This window comes from Cololabis saira, chromosome 3 (genome assembly GCF_033807715.1).
Source record: "Cololabis saira isolate AMF1-May2022 chromosome 3, fColSai1.1, whole genome shotgun sequence".
NCBI classification, from domain to species: domain Eukaryota; kingdom Metazoa; phylum Chordata; class Actinopteri; order Beloniformes; family Belonidae; genus Cololabis; species Cololabis saira.
The window spans coordinates 45,235,809-45,255,559 of record NC_084589.1 but is presented as its reverse complement, the minus strand read 5'-3'; the positions used below and the strand labels follow the sequence as shown (position 1 = coordinate 45,255,559).

General features: G+C 40.3%; 2 protein-coding genes across 2 annotated transcripts in view; both read left to right on the top strand.

The window, feature by feature from the left end:
• LOC133440375 (zinc finger protein 660-like) overlaps positions 1-19,751 on the top strand; it is a 41,970-nt gene that overhangs the window by 5,573 nt on the left and 16,646 nt on the right. The window lies entirely within an intron of this gene.
• Positions 6,827-13,762, top strand: LOC133440377 (zinc finger protein 239-like). The gene is made up of 2 exons (XM_061717623.1): positions 6,827-6,857; positions 12,178-13,762. Exon 2 carries the CDS (start codon positions 12,330-12,332, stop codon positions 13,293-13,295), a length of 966 nt encoding a protein of 321 aa, XP_061573607.1. The 5' UTR covers positions 6,827-6,857; positions 12,178-12,329; the 3' UTR covers positions 13,296-13,762.

Below are 19,751 nucleotides of genomic sequence, written 5' to 3'. Positions count from 1 at the left end.
GAAACACCCGGATGGTAAATGTGAGGGTGGAGGCAGAGAAACAGTGAGACACATCCTCATCCAGTGAGAATGACTCTCTACAAAGGAGGAAGCTGTTCAGAGACCTGGGAGCAGCTGGAGAAACTGTATTTAATCTGCGTAATCTACTCAACCTGGATAACTGGACTAACATGAAGAAACTGTTGGATTATCTGCACAGTATTGGTCTATATAGGAAAATATAATACACTGACAGAGACTTGAATAATGGTCGGTAGAGGGCAGTAATACGCCGTTGATGCGTCTAGTCTGCTTAACCCAAAGAAGAAGAACCGTGAGCTCTACCGGAACTCCAGATTGTAACACCCGGCGGAAGGTCGGAAGTTTGGAGCGAACGGAACACGTGAGCAGTGATTCCTTTGAGGAGGACGGTTCTGTTGTTTCCTTTCTTTTTCCTCTTCAACAATGTCTAAGGTGAATCATCTGAGAGAGTTTATCGGTCAGCGACTAACAGCAGCTGCTGTAGAAATATTGTCAGTGTTTGAAAAAAGCATCTTGGAGTATGAAGAAGAGCTCGACCGTCAGCGCAGACTGTTGGACCTCGCCTGGAAACCTGAAATCAGACTCCACAGAGTCGGTACGTAACCCTGGAAAGTTGAATGAATGAACACATGAGTGTGACTCCTACAAGATCCCTTTGTTTCCAGTTAAAAGCCGTGGTGATGAAGCAAACCAACTAAATGGGAAACTCCCCAGCTCAAGCAGCTGCTGATGTGGGATTCGGAAACATCCCGAACTAATTTGTTGTTCTGTTTACTTGGTGCTGCCTTTCATGCTCCATTCAGACTCTGGACCAGACTGATATTTCACACTTTACACTTAATCCTTTATTCTGTAGAAAAGATGCAGATCACCATTTTTTTTATTCATTTATTCAGCACAGTTTAAAAAACAGAACAAGTAACATACAAATGTAAAGAGAGATTGGTAATGTGCTAGGCTGAGGCAAAAAGCCCAAGGGGCTTATACGAGGCCTCTACCTGTAAAATACAGCAAAAGATTGTACAAAGATTTAAAATATGCAGAATACATGATTGCAGTCTAAAAACAAAGACAAAGCAAATAAACAGCAGCATGAATAGAATACATGGTATCTACATGATTAAAGAAAAAAATAACAAATCTAGAAATATCATTAGGTAATCTGATCAATTAAATGTGTCCTGAGTTTACGTTTAAAATGATTGAATGAAGTAGAGGTAGACGAGATTGCTGTAGGTGTTCCATAACTGTATCTGATGGAGAACTGACACAAACCAGTACGGAACTTCAGGAGATTTAAATGATTAGCCTGTCTTGTATTAAAATGGTGCATATCACTGTTGAACTGAAAACAATCTTTACATGACAAAGAAAATGAAAGTGGAAGGAACAATATTTTGAAAATAAAATTGCAGGTTTGATATGTATTTAATCCATCGTAGGAACAAAGGTTACTGGAAATTTAACGCAAGTTTATTGAAATGCCAGGCCTTTCATGATGGAATCTAAATCATAATCTCAGATGTAAAGTGTGATGAATCAATAATATCTTATGTTGCTAAATGGAAATTCTTAAAATTTTAAATTCGAGAATTTGCTATTAGTTTTGGAAAATCACGTAACAGAAGTAACAAATTATCAGAAATTATTAAAGAAATAAACTCATATTGCAATACAATTTTACAGACTGATGAGGATAAACAAAAATTACAAATTTTGAAAATTAAGCTTGATGAAATCTATCTCAGGAGAGCCGAAGGTTCTTATATAAGATCAAGAGCAAAATGGATAGAGGAAGGAGAAAAAAGCACATCATACTTTTGTCGATTAGAAAAAAGAAAACAGGAAAGAAATTCAATCAAATCACTGGTGATTAAAGATCAAACTGTCACAGATCCAGCTGTGATTGCCAGAGAAATAGTTTCCTTCTACAGTAAGTTTTATTCCTCATCTTTCTCTAGAGATGATGCTGACAACTTTTTTAACTATATCAAAGATCTTATTCCAACTATAGAAAAAGAGTTTGCAGATTTATGTGATGCTGATATTTCTTCTGTTGAACTTGACCAGTTAACAGTTTGTCTTTGGACAAATCCCCAGGGAGTGATGGTCTTACTGCAACTTTTTATAAACATTTCTGGGATTTATTAAAGAACCATTCTCTCCTCTCTTCCTCCCACCAGAAAATGTTTGTAAGGTGGAGGAGGACGGGGTTTTCAGTGACCAGCACCTGGATAACCTGGAGAGGAGCTGCAGCCCGGACCAGGAGGAACCAGGGCATCCACAGACTCCAGAACTGGAGGAAGACTCCAGCGGTCAGGAGATGAAGCACGAGGACGTAGAGGTGGATGTCTCATTGGTCAATGTCGCTGATGTAAAAGTTGAAAATGATGAACCAGGACCAAACTGTGGCCAGCTGCTGTTGCACACTTCTCCTGAAGCTCAAAACAAAGATGAGGAAGGAACTGAAAGTTTACGCTCAGACTCCAGTAAAACTGCAGATCCGGAGCCAATGAGACGACACGGTGACCACGAAGATGCTGCTGTCCCGTCAGACAGCAACTGTAAATCAAAGATGACCAGGACCCACACGAGGAAGAAGGTATTTTCTTGCAGCACTTGCAGGAAAGAGTTCAGTAAAAGTAGTAATTTAGTGGATCACATGAAGATCCACACTGGTGAAAGGCCGTACCTGTGCAGCACCTGCGGAAAAAGCTTTACTGAATCATCAGCTCTTAAACGGCACATAACCACGCACACACACATTATTTTGGGAAGATTCTAGGTTTCAAAGTCGATAGACTGTAATAATTTTCCTTGTTGACCAGTTAAGAAACTTTTTGATTGGATTTCTTTCCCTCAAAACACTCAGAAACACAGCCATGAAACCTTTTGCATAATGTTACAAAGGGAACAACCTGCCATCAAGACATTTATGAAAATATCTATATTTTTCCGTTTTGCAGGTTTCTACTGAGGAAATGCCTCCAGAAGATTCTCGTGTTACAAAGTCTTCCTCCACAATTGAAGATTTGGAACAGGTATATATTGATAATTTTAATAAACATTGTACATTATCTGAGTATGAAATACTATTTTCTGAATGAATAGCAGCGGGGTGCAAAAAACATTACTGTAGGTTTTAATCTTAACTCGCACACTGTGCTCGTAAATTATTTCTTCCAGTTTGCACATTTCCATTTTTAGGAGCAAGTGAAATACTCGCTCTGTAGAGCCCTGCAGTAACGTCACATTGGACGACCAAAACAGCCAAATCACTGACCAAGTGCAACACTATTAAAATATGCTCCGTTATCTCCATAGTAAAGCAATACCAGAATAATATGGAATATATCATATATATATATATATATATATATATATATATATCTCATCCAAAAAGGTGTACTTGAAAACAGGGTTTTGTTTCTGCAAATCAGGGGTATTCAACTAGATTCGGCCGGGGGCCACATCTGCAAAAGGACTGTATGGAGAGGGCCGCACAATTTGAAAATGTGGGGGTTTTCAAAATGTATTTTGCACTCAAAGACGAAGACTTATGTATACATTTGTATTATACATTTGAATATATCTAGTTTACATATGAATTATGTATTAATTGTCTCCAGATTTAGTCATTGTGAATGTTAAATATAATATTCAGATAAAGAAATATTATTTTAAATGCAAGTTCATTTTGAAACCATGCATTGTGCAAACGTAATGAAATTGATATTGACCTACTTTTAATAAAACACGCCGTAATGAAAAAGCACCACTTTCCACCAAGATTTCCTTATTTGAATATTATATTAAGCATTGAGCACAACCATTTTAGTCCATAGTAGCCAGTTATAAAAATATTATTTAAAAAAAATATATATATATATATTTTTTTTCTTCAACAAACACCCCCTTTTTTGGAAATATGACCAGGGGCCACATAAAAGCTCCTGGCGGGCCGCATGTGGCCCGCGGGCCGCCAATTGAATATCCCTGCTGTAAATCATATTTGTTTGTATCTGTAACCATAGTTTTGTAAACTTGTACATAGTAGTAGCTATTAAATATTTAGCTGTATGAAAGTGAGCTTGCAAGTGTCTGAATGCACAGACTTGTAAAACGGAGTTTGCACACATGTAGAAGTTTACGAAACTAAGCTTACAGATAAATGCTTGTACTTAAATGTATAAGTTTGCAAAACTATAGTTACAGGTACAAACATAAATGCACAGCTTTACAAAACTATGGTTACAGATACAAAACCCTGTTTTCAAGCACTCCTTTCTGAATGATACAATATTACATAAAAAGGCTGCAACCAAATCATGTGCTGGTGCAACCAACTTTCCCAGTCGGTCGCACCAGTGGACAAGTTAGTCTGGAGCCTGTGCAAGATATTTTAAACAGACCTTCTAAAGCTGTATTTCCACACTTATTTTTATCCTGTCACTTAAAGCGATACTATGTAACTTTTCCACCTTAATATCATATTTCCAGAGTCATTGTGATGGTACATCAACTTCCAACAGGTTTAATGAACCTCTGTCATGGTCTGAGGGGTCTGTATCGCCTTCACTGGCACTATGTAACTTTGAGGAGCATGGTAGGAACCATGCCACACTAAAAAACTACAAATCTTTACGGCTTTGACTGCTTTACGGCATACGTCACTTCGCCCTCCTTCCCGATTGGCAGTCGAGACGAAAATGGGCGGGGCGTGGAGCGCAGAGCTCAGCAGAAGCTGGTAAGCCGTTGCTGTGTTGTGGCTGCAGCAGCTCCACACAACAGACGTGGGGAAAAGATCCTAATGGTTTAACTTTTCACCGCTTTCCTGCTCGGAGGCAGAACCATGGACGCGAAGTATCTGAGATAACAGAGTGAAAGAGTCGTCGGCTCGCTTGGATCGCGGCTGTAATGACCAAACACCTTCCACACAGTAAACCACAAACACTCACACAGACCGGGTCGGATCAAAACACGGGTTTTATTCCCCACTTCTCCAGCTAAACGTTGTTGCTGGCCAGCTCTCTGCGGTGCAATTAACCCCAATCTTCAGATAAAACTAGTTTGTTGAGGAAAAAATATTAACTCTTATTTGTAGCTGCAGAGGAAAAAAAAAATCTCACGAGGAAAACAAAAATGTTGCTCACGCCTCGGAGCCTCTTCAACATAATATAGCAGTCAAAAGAAAAGAGAAGAGGGATACATAACTTGTACTGTATGTTGTACTATTTCAAATTTATTGAAACACATGGCGAGTCAAACATTTACCAAAGCAGCTGCCAAACACTCCTAAACAAGGTAGCCGGAGACGTGGGTTCTGCAGAACTGCGGCAGTAAATCCTTTTAAAGAGTGGCGCTCCGACGAGGAGCTCCATTCTTCAGTAGGGATTTCATATGGATCTAAACCGTTAATAATCATTATTTTCTCCATATACTGCTCCCTGGCTTCCTTGTTTAAGGTATCCCGGTAAATTCCAGTTCCTTTCCAGCAGTTTAACATCTTTTTTTTGCGTTCCATCTGTTCACTTGGTGAAACAGAAAAGTCCGTCCCGTCTTCATTTACTATCAAAACAAATGCACGTGACGGGACAGGATCTTTCCGGCAGTACGCGCTGGCGCTCATGGGAAACGTAGTGTTCTTTCTGGTAAAGCATTTTGTCCAAAAGATGGCGCCAAACTCAACAAAAGCTGAAAGTTCCGTTGTGCTGCTTTAATGGAAATGAACACAGGCAGTCCACGGTGTTAATTTTGAACACATCTGCTCTTGTTCCTACGACGGAGTATTAGGGCCAAACAAAAAAACAAAAAAAGGAAATTACGAGAATAAAGTCATAATGTAATGAGAATAAAGTCGTAAAATTATGAGCATAAAGTCATAATATTACGAGAATAAAGTCGTAATATTACGAGAATAAAGTTGTAATAAATTATAAATATATAAATATAGCTTCACAAGATGCTCAATATTCCTTCCTGTTAGAGTTCTCATAAATTACCACTTTATTTTCATAATATTATGACTTTATTCTCATAAATTACCACTTTATTCATTACGACTTTATTCTCGTAATGTCCCAACTTTATTCTCGGAATTTTACAACTTTATTCTCGGAATTTTACAACTTTATTCTCGTAATATTACGACTTTATTCTCATAATATTACGACTTTATTCTCATAATATTACGACTTTATTCTATTACGACTTTATTCTCGCAACATTACGACTTTATTCTCGTAATGTTACGACTTTATTCTCGTAATTTTACGACTTTATTCTCGTAATTTTACGACTTTATTCTCGTAATTTTACGACTTTATTCTCGTAATATTACGACTTTATTCTCGTAATATTACGACTTTATTCTCGTAATATTACGACTTTATTCTCGTAATATTATGACTTTATTCTATTACGACTTTATTCTCATTATATTACGACTTTATTCTTGTAATTTCCAAATTTTTTTTGTCTTAGTTTGGCCCTAATACTCCGTCGTATGTTCCCTATCTTAGATGGACACGGAGAATCAGTTCTGCAGTCCAACTGAAATGGAGACAGTTGTCAACAGTGAGAGGGTAAGTTGAATGTAATGTAGACATTTGATGGAAATTCGTTTTTTTTTTTTTTTTATACTTTTAAGATAAATACATATGATTCTGAAATGTCTTGCTGCTCAAACTGTCTGGTAACAATAAATGTTACAATAAAACAATTCCAACAGTGTCAGAAACATAGCCTGGTGTGTGCAACTGTCTCCCCCTTGGACAAGTGTCTCCAGTGTGTGGGACCTGTGTCCTCCCTCAAGTAGCTTGGCTATAAATGCAGAGGTGAGATATTAAATGAATTGGCACTGTCTGGTGAAAGGTAGTAGGTGTATGTGCTGTGTTCTGTGGTACGATTAACCCCTCTATTAACACCTATGGAGAATGATCCTGGTACAGCATAGGCTACTGTACCTACTATTGTTTCAGTTTAACTATGGTGTCATTATGAAATTGAAGACAGCTACCTTACTTTATTAGAGTGAGATTGATTGCAGTGCGTGTCATATATGTCATCTAATTCAGATTACATAAAGATGTTTCATTCTGCCTTATTGGTACTGACCAGTTCTGCGAGGGTCATACTGTAGGTTTTCCTCAATCCACCTTGTTCTCCACTTGGATGTGCGAACATTTACATCAATAAGTGTCAGTGAGTCGGTGAGGTGCTCAAACTCAGTCTTTCACTTTGTTTTTTAAATCAGTCACATATGCAGGGGTGATAGCGCTCCGGCGTCACGCCGGATTTCCGGCATACCGAGGTGTTTGCGAGAAAAAAATAAATAAAATCAGGTTTGCCGTTCGCGTAGTGCTGGGCGGTATACCGGTTCATACCGAATACGGGTGTTTATTTTTTTTTTATGATATGAATTTTTCATATACCATAATACCGGTGAGTAGCGTACACAACGTTGGGAGCGCCGCGCGGCGGAACGTAGCGCCGCTGGACACTGTTTGTGAGGGGACTGTTTAGCGAGTGAGCAGTGAGCAGAGCCGGCAGGGAAAAGTCAACAGTGCTGCGTGTCCGCGTGTAACCTAAATCTACCATGGCCTCTTGTTAGCGCTCGGCCAAGTGAGGCTTTATAAATATATGGGCTTTATAAATGTATTAAATATATGAGCGCGGAGTTGGCGAGGAGCTGCGCGCGGCGAGGAGTACGAGCCGGGCGCTGTGAAGTCTGATTTATGGTTCCGCGTTAAATCGACGCAGAACTTTCGCCGTAGGGTGCGCCGTATTTCGCGTAACCCACGGCGTAGGGCCTGCGTTGGTGTAACGCGGAACCATAAATCAGCTTTAAACCACACCTGCAGCCCATCAGCTCATCAGGAGGTTAAAACAGCGGGGATACTAGTTGTTCATTGCTGGTTCGTTTTGTTAACTCTGAGAGTTTTATTGGTTTGTTTGTTAGCTTGCTGGTGTTTTTTTTCTCTCTGGGATTCTTGAGTTATTTATGCAGAAGTTCTGATTTCCCTGTGAGCAGTACTCGAGTTGAGGGGGGATGAGGGGTGATGTGATGGCACCCCCCCCCCCGAAATAAAAACGGTCCAAATCATCCCCCCTGTAAAACTGCCATCCCTCCTTTCCATCCCTTATGTCATTTCATCAATGAATGTGGTTTTACTGCTATTTCAACATTTCAACAAAGACGTGACGCTTACTTTTTTTGTCCGATGGAACTTTTTACCTAATAATAAACATAAAAATGAATAAAAAATATAACATGTATGTCTGATACGTTCCTTCTACATGTGCCCACTCTTATTTTATTTAAGCATGTTGGTTATTGGTCATTTTCTACCATCTGAAGTGTGAAAACATCATGTGGGGTGACCGTCCGGCCTTGACTTCTGTTTGGACAACTGGTTTTAAATCACATTAAAACAATTTAAAAATAATGCTTGCCCTATTGGGCATACTTTCAAACTTGTTTTAGATTTATTGACAAAGTTATGGAACATTTGTACACACATTTCAATCATAATACACAAACTAATCTTGTCCGAATATGTTCATTGTCTGAATTATCATCTGGGGTGACCATGAAAAAAATACAATTGAGGGACTTTTATATTGACAATCATCTCAAAGAGGATGTTGCATCAGTCAGTTACTCCATGAGGGTCCCAGAGAGACAACCTGCAGGTCAGTAGTCTCTCTCTCCTTTACAAATAAATCCTCTTTCTAACTGCTGCAGTGTATACGTCACATTTTGATATCATGTGGGGTGACCACCCTAAAACTGTAAATAATTCGTTTTATTTGCAAATCTATATTTTGAAGGTAAATTTGTTAGTGATATGTGGTGAGAAGTAGCTAGCTTAGATCATATAGCTAACTGTTAGCCTGTTATATTAGATTAAACTTGAAAGCATCATGTGGGGTGACCACCTGTCATGTGGGGTAACCAACAAATGGCAATTCTGTATCAAATTCAAAATTGAATGTCTATCAGTTTTGGTTCAAATATAAATTATTGGTATAGCATGCATAAGTGGATACACCTTGTACACATTTTAAATCAGTTTTATGAATTTTAGAGTAAGTAAGAGGGTGACACTGCCATTATAGATAGAATGTATTTAAAAATGGTTTTCAAAAAATGAAAGGAAACATGTGTCTATCTTTCTTGAACAGTTAATTTAATTACTGATACTTATTAAAATATACATTTTGTTATGGAAATCTATTAAATTTGAGATAAATTACGGTCGCCCCAAATGACTTTTTTAAGGTCGTTGCCCTATGTAGGTTTAAAAACACTAAATGTGTAAAATGTAGATGTAGGTTTAAAAACACTAAAATACCTTTTTGAAGTTTTCACATACATGTATGTGTACACTACATTTCAAATGTTTGGAAAATGGCCAAAAATATCTTTATTTTAAGTATTTTAAAAATGGGCTACTCGAAGGCCTTATACGTCATTGACCCACAAGCAAAAAAATCTTGTTCCACTGGCAGATTTTTCTACTTATTTCAAGTGAAAATCTACTTGAAACAGACTGATTTATTGCTTGTGGAGTTGAAAAATGCATGAGAACAGGACCTTGAAAAAAATCACATATTAAATCACAATCGTAATATTGAGGAAAAAAATCGCAATTAGATTATTTTCAAAAATCGTTCAGCCCTACATTAGAATCATAAGTGCCGCCACCTCATTGTAAACGGCATCATTTTGTGAGGCCATGCAAACCTGTATTTATACTAGTGTGGACATTAATGTTTTTCTACAATATTTCCTCCTCATGACAGTAAAATAGGCCATTCTAAGCCAATTTACTGCAGCAATTCCTTTCCAAATCATTAGAAAATGTGGTTAACACCCAGTTGTGCATGAAAAAAAAAAAAACGTGATATACCGTGAAACCGATATAATTTTGAAAAATACCGTGATATACATTTTTGGTCATACCGCCCAGCACTACGTTCGCGTAGATCCGAGAGACGCTTTCACTCAAAACCACACCAGTAGCCATACTTAAGCCAATCGGTAATAGTGTAGGGGGTGGTCCTGGGTTTTGGCCAATCGGATTGATTCTAGCCTCGCGTCACCAGGCTCCAGGCTGTTAACCGAAATACCAAAATCACCAAAATAAGGCATATCTACAAAAATATGGAAAATCTACAAAAGTCATCAGAATATTCAATTTAATGAACTATTTATCAAAATGTTGTCCCAGGGAATCACACCCTTGGCCTATGTTGTTCAATTGTCTCATTCTGTTTTCTATGGGCTGCATGTGGTGAGCTTGAACAACAGGACCATGGGTCAATTTACACCAGACTTACACTTTATGGGCCTGATTTACTAAAGGTTTGCATGCGTAAAAACGTGTGCAAACTTGACAGCACCCGCAAACCAATGCGCAAGCTGATCTACTAACAGCGTGCAAAGAGGACTGCGCCTCTCAAATGCACAAAATAGCACACGATATTCATTTAGTACTTTTGCCCTGATGAATAATCAATATGGGGCGTAACCGCCAGAAAGCGCTAAATACTGGGAGGGGAAAATGCAAATAGGTCCATTTACCACACGCAATGAGATTTACCAAGCCTGAAAGTTTTTGCGGGGATTGTGATGCGTCTGTATTTAATACGTTCGAAAGGAAGGTGCTAATCTGCCCAGCATCTCCACATGCAAAAGGAGAAATATTTTATTTGAATGTTAAATCGAGTATTATTCAGCAAAAGGTTGCCACAGGAGGCACATTCATTTTTTTATTTGTGATAATAAATAAATCACGTGTTTTCATGGAGAAAAAAGTGTTTCTTATTGTGCGCCTATACTTGTTCTGCAGTTGTCATACCCTGGTGTTGTGCTGTATTCAGCACCCCTGCCGTGAAAAAAAAACCCCTCGTCTGACAAAAATTATATTCTCATTCTGTGTCAAGTTCTGTTTAGCGTCCAGTTTTGTGTTAATGATTCATGTTTAAATGCGCTCATGGATTCCACAATAGTCATACTTTCCCACAATCCCAGTCACAGATAACAAAAATCGGGTAAATGGTTATTGATGTCATTAATTAATAGCCTGCTTACTGTTGCCTTCCATAATATTTGTCAATATATATATTATAAACTCCTTAGTATGTGTTTGTGTGAGTGTGTATATATAAATATATTGAAGTGTCAGTGTGTAGTTTTTTTTCTTGGTCTACTTATCATTGAATATACGAGGGGGTGCTTTTCACGGCAGGGGTGCTGAATACGGCACAACAATTTGCCTCTTCCACTAATATCTCTAACTCCAACTCGTCAAATTTTATTTTGCGCTTGCGACTTTATCCTGCTTTCCATCCAGACTCTCCATGGTGCAAAGTTTGCGCTCGCAAACCGTAAGACACGCAACACCTCATTTAAATACTGAGGTTTGCACCTGTTATCAATTGCTTAGCAAATCTTAGTTGATCACCCACAAAACACACAACAACAGCATGTGCAAACTTTTTCAGTGCACACGCAATTTAGTACTCTTTATTTAGGATCTTAGTAAATCGGGCCCTAAGAGGACAAAAAATGACAATTGTGTTGATCGGGGCATATATCTTGGCTTAGGGGCTCGCTTACCTCCCAGGGAAAAAAAGTTCAGGCTCAGGATTTTTTTTTACTATCACCCCTACATATACAACAGTCTCTGATTTTCCTTGCACTTGAATAAAGAACAGGTGCCTCAAATACGTCACATTTTTCCTTGGCTCACAATGTTGGCAGAAATGTTCTTTCAATGTATCTGTCATCTACGTCTTCATCAAAGTCAAAAGTGTTGTATACCTTTAATTGCTTCATCCCCGGCCACATGTAGGAACGTGGCTCTTTTCACTGAATCAGACTTTTCGTCGATTCCACTGGCGACAAGAAACAGTTCAGATCTCTGGATCCAGACTCCAATTTTTCTGCTAGATTTCCTACAGTCACAGTGCCGCCTAATGGTCACACAGAGTAATGCATTTGTTTTCAAATATACTACATAGCTGAAGGGGAAGACAGAAGGTTCAGGACAAACTTTAAACCTCACAAATACAACTAAACAATCAACACTGGGAAACACTTTTGACTTGTTAAAAATCCTATCTTTTTGTCCCTTTTTGTAATTCCAGACCTCCCACAAGAAAATGTTTGTAAGGTGGAGGAGGATGGGGTTTTCAGTGACCAGCACCTGGATAACCTGGAGAGGAGCTGCAGCCCGGACCAGGAGGAACCAGGGCATCCACAGACTACAGAACTGGAGGAAGACTCCAGCAGTCAGGAGATGAAGCACGAGGACGTAGAGGTGGATGTTCCATTGGTCAATGTCGCTGATGTGAAAGTTGAAAATGATGAACCAGGACCAAACTGTGGCAAGCTGCTGTTGCACACTTCTCCTGAAGCTCAAAACAAAGATGAGGAAGGGACTGAAAGTTTACACTCAGACTCCAGTAAAACTGCAGATCCGGAGCCAATGAGACGACACGGTGACCACGAAGATGCTGCTTTCCCGTCAGACAGCAACTGTAAATCAAAGCTGATCAGGACCCACACGAGGAAGAAGGTGTTTTCTTGCAGAACTTGCAGGAAAGAGTTTAGTAAACGTAGTATTTTAATGGATCACAAGAAGATCCACACTGGCGAAAGGCCGTACCTGTGCAACACCTGCAACAACGCCTTTACTTATTTATCACATCTTAAACGCCACATAACCACACACACAGGCGAGAAGCCCTACATCTGCAAAACATGTGGAAAAGGTTTCACGCAACGTTCCAACCTGGTGATTCACTCGAGGACCCACACTGGCGAAAGGCCGTACCCGTGCAACACCTGCAGCAAAACCTTTACTAAATTATCAGATCTTAAACGCCACATAACCACGCACACGAGCGAGAAGCCCTACATCTGCAAAACATGTGGAAAGAATTACAGGCAAGTTTCCCACCTGGTGGTTCACTCGAGGAGCCACACGGGCGAGAAGCCCTACATCTGCAAAACATGTGGAAAGAGTTACACGCAAAATTGCAACCTGGTGATTCACTCGAGGATCCACACCGGTGAAAGGCCGTACCTGTGCAACACCTGCAGCAGAACCTTTACGAGATTATCAGATCTTAAAAGCCACATAACCACGCACACGGGCGAGAAGCGATATTTGTGCAAGACGTGCAACAAAGGTTTTAGCCGCAGAATTGGTTTGCTGAGTCACATGAAAAATCACCCGGAGGAGAAGTCTGGTGACTCGTGACAAATGAAGCTCATGTTGTGGTCCTCCGGGGGCAGCTGTCCACTCCTGTCTGACCCACAGAAGAAGAACCTGCAGAAGTCCAACCACCACCTCCTGTGGCTGATGAGCCTAATCCCCTCCCCACAAGGGTTGCAGGTTCAACCTGGATTTATGCTTCTCCGTCAACTTGACGCAGAGGGAACGATGTGGTTGTGTACTTTTTTTAAAGTTCTGCATTGAGTTTGTTTGAATCCCTGTTCCTTCTTAAAATTGTATTATTTGTTGCTGTTTGTAACTTGCCGTCTCCACGGTGCAAATAAAGAGCTGTTAGTATGTGCTGAAGTTTCTTTAAACGTGACAGTTTATTTCGTTCATCTACAAAGCCTCTCTCACACGTTCTTTTTCCCGTCTGTTTCTTCTTCACTCACATTCTCTTTGTAAAGTTAATCTGCAGCTCCATGTTGTTAAACTCTCTCCATCTACTCCGTTCAGAGTTTAGTCCAAGTTTGATATATTTACATGTTCAGTTTTTACAACATTCCTCTGAAAAACATGAAGAAACTTCAGAGAAACAAGGACAAAAGAAGAAACGCAACCATCAACACGTCAGAAACAGAACAGCCAACCATCTATCACCATTTTATAAACTTTGATGTCTGCAGCATTAAACAAAAAATCTTGAAGATTTCAGAAGTCAGTGCAGTCAGATACGGTTTGCTTTTATTTCCCCTTTAAAATGTTTTTATTGATTTAGAAAACAAGAACATTTGGTTTAAAGATGAATGAGGAGATGAGTGTGATGTGGGAAACGCATTACGACACTTGAGTCCCGATACAATACGATATTGCAGTATTCAAATTTTGCGATATATTGTGATGTTATACATAGTTCGCTGAAAACTGTAAAAGGCTTTAAGCATTTTAAATCTGAGCTGCACGTACATCAGATTATCGTGATAATTCATGGGACAAACTAAGTAAAAACAATGTAATTCAAATGATCCATGCTGTTATATTGTAACTATATAAGCTAAAGTTACAACATATTTGTGTACGTTTTTCATATTTAAATAATATGAAATTAACAATATTATTTAATCACATGTATAAAATCAAGTTGTACTAATTTTACAACTCGTCTGACACATGGTTTATTCTAAAGCTGATGTTGAGATCCGTCTTGAAGCTGCAGATCTGCAGGTTGGAGAGCAGAGGGGTATTCCAGGAAGCGGGTTTAGTGAAAAGTCTGAGTTTGTTAAGCCTGAGATGAGGGAAATCCAGAGTTTCCAGTTCCAGAAAGCGATTTAACTCAAACTCTGAGTCAGTTACTATGGCAACTGAGCCTCTGAACCTAACCTGCTCACTAGCAGGTTTACTTCAATAAAGCCTGAGTTTCTCTCCGTCTCCTCCCTCAGTGGCGTCAATTCAGCCAATGGGCCTTTACAATACACATCCGTTTTCTGCACCACGGACAGCAAGCAGCAGAGTTAGAGAGCAGAAAAAGCGTTGGGAAAGATAATACCTAGTGAAATCCATCATGTTGTTCTGATATGCATTTGTAGTTATTTTATATGTATTAAGTAATGGAATAAATCAATACAAATAGACACAGAGTAATTCCATTAATGTATAAAAAAAATTTAAAACACATTTACATTTTCCCCTGAAGCCGGGTGTGGCGGCTGCCCCTGATCTAAATGACAATAAAATTTCATTCAATACCATTCCACCACTGGTTTCATCTGTAATATTATAAGACAGTGTGCTTAAATGTTAAATGAATACTGCATTCAAACTTACACATTTACTGCAGCAACTTTCTCCCACGCCAATTCTCTCCTTTGCTCCTGCAGCTCTGTTTTTTTTTTTTTCCGAAATATGCTCTCATACTCGCCATACGCACGTATTAACACTTCTAGCTCCAGTGGCGTGAAGTATGTGGATCTTCAGATGCAAACTAATGTTTCCTCAAAGGGATTTTGTAAATTGAAATGTTAAATAAAGTTAAAAAAAAAAGAAAACCTATGTGGATCTTTTTTGTTGCCGGTTGCCATGGTGAATCGTTGAATCAGGGCTCTACTGATGAGGGCTTTTTAACTCGAGCTTAACAAACTCAGAGTTGATTGAACTAACTCATATCCGCTGTTCTGGAACCGAAAACTCAGAGTTTCCTATCTCAGGTTAAGTCAACTCGGAGTTCAGGTTTAAACTCGGACTTTGTTGAACCTGCTTCCTGGAATACCCCTCAGGTGTTGGAAGGTGAAGTGAAGCCGAAGCCATCGCTTCATCCACTGATCTGTTGGCACGGTAGGAAAACTGATAGGAATCCACTGTGTCAGGAACCATGGAGTTGATGTGGGTTAAAAAAAGATGATCTGCTCTGTTGGTCTCTGGAGAAGGTTTCATGAAAATGTCTCCACATTTCTAGTCCATGAAAGAAGGCAGATTTTATGTCCATCAAATGCAGTGTCCATTGTTTTTGATAACTTCCTGCCACAAGGAGCCTCAGAGACTGAAGCACAGGTTGGAGATTCCTTCTGTAGCAGAAACTTGCACTTCCTCAAAACCTCGTGCAACAAGCCTGGCTTTTGGTACCAGTCCATTTTCCATCTCTTTCAAAGTGCAAACTCAACGAGTGGAGATGCACTTTTGTAATAATAATTATAATAATAAGGGCACGGTGGCGCAGCTGGTAGTGCAGCCGTCTCACAGCAAGAAGGTCCTGGGTTCGATTCCCGCCGGGGACGCTGTGGGCGCTGAAGTGCGTGTTAGTTCCCCCATGACTTCAGCACCCACACCATGGGTGGGGTTGGCGAAAGGGCCTTTCTGTGTGGAGTTTGCATGTTCTCCCCGTGTTCCCCTGGGTAGCTAATGGGAGCTACCCTCACAAAAACATGCACACAGTCCTGAGCTATACATGCCCCCTCTGGCCAACCGGGGCGCCAGATGGGGTGGGGAGGATCCAGCCGGAATAACGTGATCCTTCCACGCGCTACGTCCGGCCGGAGAAACCCCACCCTGTCTGGTGAAAAGCTGAAGAGCTCAGTGCAGGGCCCTCCCGGGGTTGGTAGAGGATGGCAATGCCCAGGACTGTCACTTAGGTAGGAGCACGTGGTGGTAAAAATGGGAAAAAACCGGGATAAAAATATTAAAAAAAAAAAAAATAATAATTATAATAATAATATGATAATGGAGGGAGGACTTTGCTGTTTCAGGGCTGAGACCACTTGCCTTCATGGAGAGGGACATGAATTCCTTCATGAATAAGGACTAAAAATAACGTAAAAGTTCAAGACAGACTAATTATCCACAATATTTAACCAATAACGATGAAGTCATTAATGATATGAATGAGGTGGTTAATCATTTTAACAGGTATTTTGTGAGTGTTGGACCAAAGCTGGCAGAAAAATGTGTGATCCTGGATCAGCTGATGGATGGAAGGAAACATTAATAAGTAGAAATCCAGATTCAATGTTTCTCACAGCTGTGGAGGAGAGAGAAATCATAGATATTGGCCGGGTTTCCCAGATCCAACCTCTCTTAAGGATTTAAGAGAGGTTCAAAGAAGGTTTGAACTAAGAGAGAATCCTAAGATATGGGTGTTTCCCAGATGACTTCTTAACACCGTCCTTCAGTTTCTCTCTTTCAGAAGCTCTTTGGAGGAGCTGTCCGGTTCTGAAACCAAATCAATCGATGCCAGGCAAATCGATCACCGATCACTATCAGCGCATTTTCACACGCAGCACTGCTACCTAACGCACTAATTCCCTGCTGCCTGTGCGTTATAATGAAAAATTAAGATGATAAATATAATTCAATGACCCTTTTTCATCCAAACGGTGTGTTACTCCGTTATTTCTGGCTACAGCGAGGCTTTTTTTCCCCACACGCAGAGACCGGGAGGAAACGTGGTGGGCGTGTGTGTGCGTTCAAAAACATGACGGTCATGAGCCAAGAGAAGGCGAGTTTCGCAAATCGCAACGTGGAATTACAGCAATCCCTGGTTTTTCGCAGAGGTTATGTTCCAAAAAGAACCCGTGATAAGTGAAATTCTTTTTACAATTATAGAGGGTTTCTAATTGCGGAGATCCGCACCGCCTCGCACGTATTCCACTGCTCTTCTGAGCCGCTGCATCCCGACTCGCTCTGTAGCGTCTTTTTATCCTAAACCCCGCCGTGCAGGTGGGTTTTTTCAAGAGAAGAAAATAGTTATGGGTCGTTGTCTTCGCTCTTTTTTCTTCTGGGCAAAAAGATTCTTTAATATAAACCGACACCATTGATTATATTTGAGACTGTAATGAACGATTCATCAAAGGATCCCGTTGATCAGCTGCTGCTTCCCTGTCATCACACATGTAGGTGCTCGGGCTCGGGCTCGGGCAGGAGGATCGGTGTCCCGGCTGCCTGGACAGCCCGGTCCGACAGCACGTCCAGGGGACTGAAGTGCTGACGCACGAATGCGTTCATAAAAACAGTTCTGCTTCGCGCACGGCGACGCGGTTGATTTGCAGCGAGAACATGCTGTATAGCAGCCAAATTATCAAATAAATGATATTCATGATTATCGTTTTATTTGTGCGTAATGCATAAAGCATATACAGGAACACACTTGTTATTCCTTATTTTTCTTTTTTCCCCCCCTTTGCTGTCACCAATGAATGCTAAACAATATAAATCTAAAGTATAAAATAGATCAAAATTTGTGCGGGGTACATTGTTTTAATATCTCATTGCTTGGTGTGATATTGATTTGCCTGACGCGGCTGGATCTGTGAGTCTTTGTTCACTAAGATGGTTGTAAAGACTGGGTCAGCAGCATCTTTCATTTCCTTCTTAATGAAAGAGATTCTTAAGCTAAGAGCGACTCTGGGAAACGCGATTTTCTTTCACAGGCTCCTTAAGAAGGTTTGAAAGAAGTCTTTCGCTGTTAAGAGCTACTTAACTGATCTGGGAAACCCGGCCATTGTAAGTAAATGTAAAAACAAGGTGTCAACTGACTGTGGTGATATGACAATAGTCAAAAAGGTTATTGATGGATTGTTAACTGACATACAGCTGTAATCAGTCACTCAGAACTGAGACATTTCCAAAAACAAATGAAAACTGCAAAAGTCATCCCACTGTACAGAACTGGAGACAGACACCAATTCACTAATTACAGGCCTGATTCTTTACTCCCAACATTTTCTAAGATCTTAGAAAAAGTATTTATTTACAGGTTGGACAAATTAATGCCAATCAAAAGGCCACGCCCCTAATTACGCATTAAACTTCTTGCTTTATATAATTCCAACCTGCCACAATACGAGGAAAAAGAGGCTTCAAACCCCTGCAGAAAACCTGTGGGTGATTCATGCATGAATGAACCGTCATTGGCCGGGTTTCCCAGATCAGTTAAGTAGTTCTTAACAGCGAAAGACTTCTTTCAAACCTTCTTAAGGAGCCTGTGAAAGAAAATCGCGTTTCCCAGAGTTGCTCTTAGCTTAAGTATCTCTTTCATTAAGAAGGAAATGAAAGATGCTGCTGACCCAGTCTTTACAACCATCTTAGTGAACAAAGACTCACAGATCCAGCCGCGTCAGGCAAATCAATATCACACCAAGCAATGAGATATTAAAACAATGTACCCCGCACAAATTTTGATCTATTTTATACTTTAGATTTATATTGTTTAGCATTTATTGGTGACAGCAAAGGGGGAAAAAAAAGAAAAATAAGGAATAACAAGTGTGTTCCTGTATATGCTTTATGCTTTACGCACAAATAAAACGATCATCATGAATATCATTTATTTGATAATTTGGCTGCTATACAGCATGTTCTCGCTGCAAATCAACCGCGTCGCCGTGCGCGAAGCAGAACTGTTTTTATGAACGCATTGGTGCGTCAGCACTTCAGTCCCCTGGACGTGTGTCGGACCGGGCTGTCAGGCAGCCGTGACACCTGCGCCGAGCCCGAGCCCGAGCCCGAGCCCGAGCCCGAGCCCGAGCCCGAGCCCGAGCCCGAGCCCGAGCCCGAGCACCTACATGTGTGATGACAGGGAAGCAGCAGCTGAAAGAACGGGATCCTTTGATGAATCGTTCATTACAGTCTCAAATATAATCAATGGTGTCGGTTTATATTAAAGAATCTTTTTGCCCAGAAGAAAAAAGAGCGAAGACAACGACACATAACTATTTTCTTCTCTTGAAAAAACCCACCTGTCGGCATGCAGCATCATTCAGAAGAGGAGGAATACGTGCGAGGCGGGGATGATCTCTGCAATCTGAAGCCCTCTATAATTGTAAAAAGAATTTCACTTATCACGGGTTCTTTTTGGAACATAACCCCTGCGAAAAACCAGGGTTTGCTGTAATTCCACGTTGCGATTTGCGAAACTCGCCTTCTCTTGGCTCATGTTTTTGAACGCACACACACGCCCACCCCGTTTACTCCCGGTCTCCGTGTGTGGGGAAAAAAAGCCTCACTGTAGCC

Coding starts and splice junctions, on each gene's coding strand:
- LOC133440377 (XM_061717623.1), top strand. CDS start 12,330: ATGAAGCACGAGGACGTAGAGGTGGATGTTCCATTGGTCAATGTCGCT.